This window comes from Hypanus sabinus, chromosome 16 (genome assembly GCF_030144855.1).
Source record: "Hypanus sabinus isolate sHypSab1 chromosome 16, sHypSab1.hap1, whole genome shotgun sequence".
NCBI lineage: Eukaryota > Metazoa > Chordata > Chondrichthyes > Myliobatiformes > Dasyatidae > Hypanus > Hypanus sabinus.
In genome coordinates this window covers 63,141,626-63,151,117 of record NC_082721.1, presented here as the reverse complement: position 1 = coordinate 63,151,117, position 9,492 = coordinate 63,141,626, and the positions used below count along the sequence as shown (strand labels likewise).

The following is a 9,492-nucleotide window of genomic DNA, read 5'->3' as shown; positions in this document are numbered from 1 at the left end:
AGATATTATTGGACACTAACTAAACTCTACAAAATGGGGATTGTTGATAGTAATTTATGCTAGAAATGTAAAAATGAGGTGGGCACATGATTTGGGAGTGTTTCATGGTTCGTCCATTTTGGTGTAAAGTTCTTAATTTGTTGGGGAATTGGTTGGGTCCTACACTGCCCTTGTGCCAATGCTTTGTCTCCTGGGTGATAGGACAATGATACCTAATGTAAACAATGACAAATTTACTATTTTAAAGGTGGGTCTCATCACAGCTGCAAGAAATATATTGCAAAACTGGAAAAAACCCAGATGTCCCACTGTGAGGGAATGGACTGAGGAAATGGTAAAGATTTCATCATATGAACACATGTTGGGAAGAATTAACAGTGAGAGAGAAGTGCAAGATGCATGGGATCAATTTTGGTTGTAAATTTAAACTTAAATTAGAAGGTTTTTTTCTGTTTCTTAGTTTTATGTTTTCCTGTCGTGGGATGGCTGCTATATCTGCTCTATGATACGTTGTGCTGCTTTGTAAAATAATAAATAATAATAAAATTTTGAATTACAAAAAAAAATTCAGCATTGTTGCAGGCGTGGAACAGGGGACAAAGGTGAGGGTCTCTCTGTGGACAGAAGATCCTGCCTCAGAGAGGGGAATGTCAGAGGGAATGGTGAAAACCAGCACGGATGAGAGCTGAGATTGGAGGAGGGAAGGGAGTTGGTAGTGTCTGAAGGGAAAGGAGGTTTGGGGTGTTCAGGGATGGTGGGGTGAGAGGGAGTTTCCAAGGACCCAAGAGCTGGTGCTGGGACCTGAGAAAGAAGGGAATACAGAGTGGCATGGAAAAAGTGCATGAAGACCCTGCCTGGAGGTCCAACTTGGAGTTGGAGGTTTCAACTTTACACAGGGGGGAACTGCCCTTTTATCACTGGTGAGATCGCTTTGCTATAGAGATGGGGAATGTTGTCTAGGTTTTCTGCATTTTGGATGTGGACTTGGACTGTGGACTGCTTTCAGTATTAAGTTTTTTTTAATCAGTGGATTTGGGGTTGATGTGCCTGTTCCATTTTTGTTTGTTTTTTTATGCAGGGAGGAGGGATTTGGGGGTTGATTATCATGCAGCCACTCTTTTCCTTCCTGGTTTCATGGTTATCTGGAGAAGAATTTCAGAGCTGTTTGATAAAAAATGAACCTGTGGAATACGTGAGGTCATTGCTCTCGCACACGGCTCTCGGGCTCCACGTGTGGTTAATGTCGGTATTTCAGCACCCTGCTCTCGGGCTCCACGTGTGGTTAATGTCGGTTTTTCAGCACCCTGCTCTCGGGCTCCACGTGTGGTTAATGTCGGTATTTCAGCACCCTGCTCTCGGGCTCCACGTGTGGTTAATGTCGGTATTTCAGCACCCTGCTCTCGGGCTCCACGTGTGGTTAATGTCGGTTTTTCAGCACCCTGCTCTCGGGCTCCACGTGTGGTTAATGTCGGTATTTCAGCACCCTGCTCTCGGGCTCCACGTGTGGTTAATGTCGGTTTTTCAGCACCCTGCTCTCGGGCTCCACGTGTGGTTAATGTCGGTATTTCAGCACCCTGCTCTCGGGCTCCACGTGTGGTTAATGTCGGTATTTCAGCACCCTGCTCTCGGGCTCCACGTGTGGTTAATGTCGGTATGTCATCACCCTGCTCTGTAGCCTCCCCCCACCATGTGGTCAATGCGGGTATTTCAGCGCTATGCTCGCGGGCTCCACCTGGTGGCTCACGGACGGGTTGCGGGCGTCGTGCGCCTGCGGCGGGATCGCGCGTACATCGAAAGCGTGCGCTCGGCGCGCACCCTACCTCACACACACTTGGTTTTTAAAATGGCCACCACGGTGTTCCCGGGCGTGCGGCTGGTGTCCATCGGTGATCAGAATGGGGAAATCCAGCGGCATTCGGACCAGCAGCCGCTCAAGCTGGAGATCAAGACGACGCAGGACAACGCCTTCATCAGCCTGTACAGCAGTGAGTAGCGGCCGCGGGTCCCGGCGGAGGCTTGGGCCTGCCCAAGGCCTGGGCCCGGGACTGCGGCATGACAGGCTACCCGGCGCCCCGGCCTCGCGGTGCTGCGAATACCGGCCGGCGGATGGTTCCCACTCCCGAGGCACGGAGAGGGTGAGCGCCGCGGCCCCGGTTACCTCCGGACAGGCCGAGAACTCCTGGCTCCTCAGCCTCGAGTTACCGGGGTCCGGAGAGTTCCCCGCTGGCGACCCGGGGGTCCCGGAGGGCCGGGTGTGGCTCCCTGTGTTCCTGGAGCCGGGGTTGCGGCATTGTACCGACCCAGTTTCCCTGGGTGTTGTTAAACCGCCACCCGGTGCCCGGGACGTTCGTCTCCGCCCTCATCTCCTTGCTGCTCCATTTCAGAATGGGAAGCTCTCCCATCACAACCTGTTCTCCGCCGCTCTTTCTCATTCAACCTTCTCTTCCCATCAGGTAGTTCCTGTCCTTCCCCGCTACAAATAGCCCCACGCCGCCACCCCTGAGAGTTCTTTACAGAACTCTTTCGCCTCTGTGTCTGCACTCTTTGGGTTTCAATCATACGCACAAAGCTCACAGGGCAGTTGCGGAGAGCATATTCCCCGGCTTCAGAACCAGAATTACAGGTCTCAAAGTTCATATCTTTAATGAATATTTTGGAGTTCTCCATCCCCGATGGGCCATTAATTGCATTTCAAAGGGTTTCTGGATGTTGGAGGAATCATGCATGGTACATGGGGATGGGAAGGAAAACTGGCTTTTGAGGCAAGTCGGCTATGATCTTACTGATGGGCTTAATGGCCTCGCCGGTTTCTTATGTTTGCCTGCAGTATCTTTGCCTGGAGTAAGATGTTATTTTCCTTCTGCTTTGTGTTTTATTTGGAGTTGCCTTCAGCTTTTTATCATTTTGCTTGCAAGCCTTCTTTTCTACCTTTTGTGAATGTCTTTTGGATTATTTCCAAGACACTTGTAGGAGTTGCTGCAAACTGTAATTGTGAGTAATTTGGGTTTGTTCATTAAATTTTCATATTTAACATAGAATTGGGCTGCAAAGCTACCATTGCAATTGGGAAACCAAGCCAAGAAAGAAGCCTCTTATTGCAGTAGCTACTAATTAGAGGCTGAGTTGGTATTTTTAATATTTGTAATATTTTTAATCAAGCTTTAACAGTGTTCATAATTCATAAGACAAATGGAATCCTGGCATTATTGCATTTCAAAGGCTTGTGCACACTATTCAGAGTTCTTTTAATCTCTTTGAGATTGCCTCCTTTCCTGGTCAAGTAGCCTCATAGGCCAACACTTGGGAAATTTTTTTATGAGGAGTATGTAGCATACTTGAGAGATTGGCAAAGGGAAGCTAGGAGCTTGCAGCTGTCACGGGCCTTCTACTTAAAAATAACTCTCTGAATAATGTCAGGATAATAAATGTATATTGGATTCATTGTTACTAGCCATGTGATATTGTTGTCAGCAGACTTGGGTCCCAGCACCAACCCACTCCTCAACTGGAACACTTTTTTTTGCCCTTCTGTTAGGCATAAAGATCGCACACCAATAAATCTTCAGCTTTCCAAGTCTCTTGCATCCTTCAGTTTACCCTAGCTCCATCTCTCTAAGCTTTACCACTTGACATGGTTTCACTGTCTGAGTGTGCCCCTCCCCCCAGTTATTTACATATACCCACATACACTCAGTGACCACTATTAGGCATCTCCTGTACCTGTTAAATTGGCCACTGAGTGTATGTGCATGGTCTCTAGCCTGTCCACTTCAAGATTCGACATGGTGTGCATTCAGCAATGCTTTTCTGCACACCATCTGTAATGCGAGGTTATTTGAGTTATTGTTACCTTCCTGTCAGCTTGACTCAGCCTGTCCATTTTCCTCTAACCCACAGAACTGCTGCTCACTGGATGTTTTGCTTTTCGTTTGTTCTCTGTAAACTCTACAGCTTGTGCGTGAAAATCCCAAGAAATCATCAGTTTCTGAGACACTCAAACCTCCCTGTCCACTGTCAGTCATTTCTTCCCCATTCTGATGTTTGGTCTGAACAACTGAACCCGTTGACCATGTCTGCATGCTTTTATGCATTTTAGTTGCTGCCACATGATTGGCTGGTTGGATATTTGCATTAATGAGCAGATGTACCTAATAAGGAGGCCACTGCATGCATGACAGAAATAGAGACATTTCAATGGCCATTTTGTTATTGGCTTAGGTATCCAATGCAGGTTGGCAGCCTCCCAGACTTATTTTGACCTCACCTCATTCTGCTGAGTTTCTCTAACATTCTTTGTCATGTCTCCATTCCATTCACTCACTTCCTGGAACACCTCCATGTCTGCTGACAGCATCTTTCTTGTCCTTTTCAATAAAAGTGGTTTCCCATCCACCATTGTCAAATGACTTCCAATTCCCACATTTCACCTCTCACTCTGTCAGTCAATATCCTAGTTCCATGTACCAGTTTCAGAACACATGATGTGGTCCACTTTGTTCTGGAGAAACCAAATTGGTGACTTCAGAGCAACTGTCTACAGTATGTAAATTTGACCTGCGAGTTGCCTATACTGTCCCACTTCACTTCATATCTGTCTTTGGCTTCTAATATTTCCAACAAAGTGCAAATAACAGCATTTCATTTTTTCAAGAAGTCACTCTTGAGTGTTTCTGGTGAACATAAGAAATGGGAGCAGGAGTGGGCCATCGAGGCTCTTCCACCATTCAATATCATGTCTGATGTGACCATGGATTCACCTCCACCTACCTGCCTTTTACCCATAACCCTTAATTCCCCTACTATACAAAAATCCATCCACTTTTCTCTTAAATTTATTTACTGAGGTAGCCTCCACTGCTTCATTGGGCAGAGAATTCCACAGATTCACCACTTGTGGGAAAAGCAGTTCCTCCTCCTCTCCATCCTAAATTTACTCCTCAGAATCTTGAGGCTATGTCCCCTAGTTCTAGTCTCACCTGCCAGTGGAAACAACTTTCTTATCTACCGCTTTCATAATTTTATATTCCTTCTGCACAGCAGTGTGCTGAATCTTTTACCATTTAAATAATATTCTTATCTTCCATTTTTCCTTCCAAAGTGGATGACCTTGCATTTCCCAACATTGTACTCCATCTGCCCACTCACTTAACCTATTTAAATCTCTCTGCAGACTCTCTGTATCCTCTGCACAATTTGCTTTGCCACTCAATTTAGTGACATTAGCAAACTTGGATATACTACACTCGGTCTCCTCTTCCAGATCGTTAATGTACGTCGTGAACCGTTGCAAGCCCAGCACCGACCCCTGCGATACACTGCTCACCACTGCCAACCCGAGTAAAGCTCGTGTATCCCAACTCTCTGCTTTCTGTTGGTTAACCAATTCTCTATCCATGTTAATGCATTACCCCCAACTCCTTATGGATAAGTCCTTTATGTGGCACCTTATCAAATGCCTTCTGGAAAACCAAGTAAATAATGCCTGTCTGTTTTCCTTTATCCACTGCACTTATATCCTCAAAGAACTCCAGTAAGTTTGTCAAACAGGCCCACCTTTGGTGAATCCATGCTACGTCTGCCTGATGAATCCATTTCTTTCCAGATGCCTTGCTATTTCTTTAATGATAGCTTCAAGCATTTTCCCAACTACAGACGTTAAACTAACTGGCCTATAGTTACCTGCCTTTTGCCTACATCCTTTTTTCAATAATGACTTGATGTTCACCTTCTTCCAATCTGCTGATGACAGGTGATCGACCCATGAAATTAACTGTCTTACCCCTCTACAGATGCTGCCTGACTTGCTGGGTATTTACAGCATCCTTTATACTCCTCTTCTACCTCTTTGTGCATTTTTTTTTACTTCTTTCTCCACAGGCACTGCATATTTTGCTGAGTCTCTCTAACATTTTCTATTTTTATTTCAAATTCCAGCTTCAGTTTTTTGCTTTCCATTTTTTTTGTTGGTGGTTTGAGATTAAAATTTGGTCTCATAGCTTGTGAAGTTTCCTTTCTCTTCAAAAGAATGTCGTTTGATCTTTTGCATGTCAGAGACAACATCTGTGATAGCAGGAATGATCCTGGATGCAACACTGTGGTTGACTTGAGCTCATCATGTAGGGTTGTTGAGTGGGGCAGCCGGGATGCAATAGTGATGTCCGGTTCTGTCTGTGTGGAGTTTGCTCATTCACGCTTCATGTATGTTTCCTCCCAGATTCAAAAAAATCAGATGGTTGCTTTAATTGGCTACTATATTCAGATGAATGGTGGTGAGGAATTAGGGGTGAATGAAAAAGGAACACGTTGAGCACCTTTTATCTGAGATTACAGAATTCGAAAACCTCTAAAATCTAAATTTATTTGTTTGAGCATATGATGTCACAAATGGAAAATTCCACAAGGTGCTGGAAATGTTCCCAGGTGATGTGTAGGTTTCTGCACACAAGACAGTTCCGAGAAGTGTCCTCGTATGTCATGAACAGAAGTTAATGAAAATAGAAAAACACTAGATAAAGTGAAAAATGAAGATCTTGATTATGTAGTGAAAGAGTGGATTCATCAGTGTTGGAGCAAGCATATGCCACCTAATGGGATGGTGAAGCAAGCAGTGATCTAGCACCATGAACTGAAAGTTGGAGGTCATTGTGAATATTCAGTAGGCTAGTTGCAGAAGTTTAAGAAAAGGCACGGCATTAGATTTTTAATGATTTGTGGTGATAACACGTCTGCTGATCATGAAGCAGTAGAGAAGTTCATCAATGAGTTTGCTGAGATTGTTGCTGATGAGTTGCACTGAATGGCTGCATCAGTGCGTGTGTGATGCAGGCTGCTTACTGGTAACACAAATTCAGAGTTGGGAATGATGGTGATACCAAGCAGCCACTGACTGTCCACAAGGCAGTGATAGCTTACCTTGCTGATGGTTCAATGCAAGCATTATTGTTCATGCACTAAATGATTAAAGATATTATACAAAACTACTACTCCCCCACCCCACTGCCACCATGCTGTGGAATGGGTGGCTGTTTGAAATTGGAGACGGATATGAAGCCAATCGCAGCATTGGAACCCGGTAATAGACTGGTTTGAGGGTGGCCATTCATCTCCGACCATCTGTGGAAGACCCAGCTCCATCTTGTCAGACTGTGCTCTTACTGAGGGCTGTTCACTCTGTGAGCTTCACAGCTGTTATACATAAGCTGTATATGTAATGTAAATGTATCGACTTGGGTCCTATCCCGAGGTGCAAATATTCCAAAATCTGAAACATTTTTGGCCCCAATCATGTCAGATAAGGGGTACTCAACCTGTAATGTAAATGGGTTCTTAATGGTTGGCACAGTCTCAGAAGGCCCAAGGATTTGTTTTTGTGCTATATAATGTATTTCCATGAAACCAGATTCTGTGGGTGAGAGTACTAAGCCATGGTTAGCTAGGGTAAAGCTGGCAGAGTACTTTGGTTTGAGCCCTGATGAAACGTCGACAGCGCTTCTTTATATAGATGCTGCCTGGCCTGCTGTGTTCCACCAGCAATTTGTGTGCGTTGCTTGAATTTCCAGCATCTGCAGATTTCCACAAGTATACTTTGTTTGCTTAATCTTTGAGGCCAGTTTGAGCTTTGGTCCCTTCCATGGGAATCCTCAGGTGACCCCACCAGGAGAGCCAGTGCATAGCCTCACCACTGAGGGGAGAATGCCTTTAACATTTTACCTCTGCCCTTTTCTCAGTACTGTTGCATTCAGTTGTGGAACTCCTGTACTGAGCTTAGCTGTCTGTTTTTGGATTATTTTTGGCTCTTTTCAGACGTAGGACCAACATTAGGCCATACAGCCCTATTTGGAAGGTTTCAAAGTAAGCCTAAGATTCTCTCATACCAATCTTCTCCCCCACCCTCCCCCCCCATCATTCTATTAAACTTCAGTGGGGACAGGCTCAGAACCATTAAATGCTTCTCATATGTTAACCCTTTCATTCCTGTAATCATTCTTGTACTCCTCTGGACCCTCTCCAATGACAGTATAATAAGCATTTAACGCAAACTGTTGGGGAAGAGTGAAGGCTTAGGTTTGGCCTGATTGTGACTTGGAAGGAGATGGACATACTTAACGACACGTGGCTAGGACCAGAACCAAGAAGCATGAGCACTAAAACAGTGACTAATCAACCCAAGGAGGGGTTTCATACTCTCAATCAGAATGAATTTGCTGTGTGTGATTCAAGCTCTGCGTCAGTACAGACACACAGAATGTCAAATATCTCACAAAGACACAGTTCTTCCTGCCTTGTGCTGCATTTAAGTTCTCCCTTCTGATAGTTGTGTGACTTTTTTCTGTCTGTATCATTCCTTTTTTTCCCCCTTGTGTGTTTACCTAACTTGCCTGTAAATCTCTCTTGCACTCTCTCTATTACCACTTCTGGTAATATTCCCAGTTAGCTTCATGGACCACAGCCAGAAGTGAAGGGATCCTCTTTATGTACTCCAAGAAACCTTTTCATGATCGTTAAATATCCTACTTAACGCACGGTCCCACTGGGGCAGATTATTGTTCATTCAGCACTTGTGTGAATTTCACTTGTATGTACGAGCGTGATGGGATGCTGACAGTTCTGTGTATCCTGAATTACACGATGCTCGACAGTTGAGGGAAGCAGATATAGCTATGTAATACTAGGAGTGGTTGTGAAGCTAGTTGTCATGTGGCTATACTCTTCATTTGACATGCCAAAGGTGCATCACTTCACTGTCTTGATCAAGGAGATGGGTTGTTCCTTGATCTGACGTTGTGTTGACATCATGAGATGTCCTTGCCGGGAACTTGTGATTTGGATTATGGTAATTTGACGATACCTCATTTAATGTGTTCTTTACGTAGCGAAGAGTTTTGCATTTATAAAACACATTTCAAAATACATGAGCGCATGAACACTAGGATCTTTGCTGCTATTAGGTCTGTGTTTCTTTAGCTTGGAAAATGTGGGGAACCTTGAAGGCTAGGGTTGTGTTTGGATTATTGTGTTAATTACATTGTTGGGGTGCACTAGGTGATGTACACTCTGGGGACAGTACTGTTTAATAGATTTAGTCTGGTTATTAAATTGTCTGATGGCAAGGTGTGCAAGTGAAGTGGCAGGAATTGTGTTTCATGATTATCATGTTATTTCCTGTTTTATTGCTGTCTTCCTGTGTAGTTTCTTTTGGGGGTGGGAAGGTTTATGTTAATAGTTGGTTTTGTGGGAAGTGGAATACATTGCTGTTTCTAATTGCTGGTGGGTGGGGGTGGGGAGATGTCACTTACTTTTTCCATGCAGGATAGTGCTTTGTGAGGAGTGGGCATTTTAAATCAACTGATTCTTCAATCTATGGACTCACTTCAAAGAACTTGACAACTTGTGTTCTCAGTTTTAACTATTTCCAAATTTTTTTGCACAATTTATCTTTTGCACTTTGGCTATTTGTACGAGGGTTTTCATTAATTCTGTGGTATTTTTTTG

At 44.4% G+C, this 9,492-nt stretch overlaps 1 protein-coding gene across 5 annotated transcripts in view; it reads left to right on the top strand.

Annotated features, from left to right (window-relative positions):
- The first annotated feature begins 1,804 nt into the window (after positions 1–1,804).
- carm1 (coactivator-associated arginine methyltransferase 1) overlaps positions 1,805–9,492 on the top strand; it is an 88,825-nt gene continuing 81,137 nt past the window's right edge. For 2 of the 5 annotated variants that reach the window (XM_059991948.1, XM_059991947.1), the window contains exon 1: positions 1,807–1,985. In XM_059991948.1, the coding sequence (XP_059847931.1) occupies positions 1,844–1,985 (142 nt within the window). In that variant the 5' untranslated portion in view covers positions 1,807–1,843. Of the gene's footprint in view, positions 1,986–9,492 lie in introns of all 5 variants that reach the window. The other 3 variants (XM_059991945.1, XM_059991944.1, XM_059991946.1) reach the window with 3 other exon arrangements.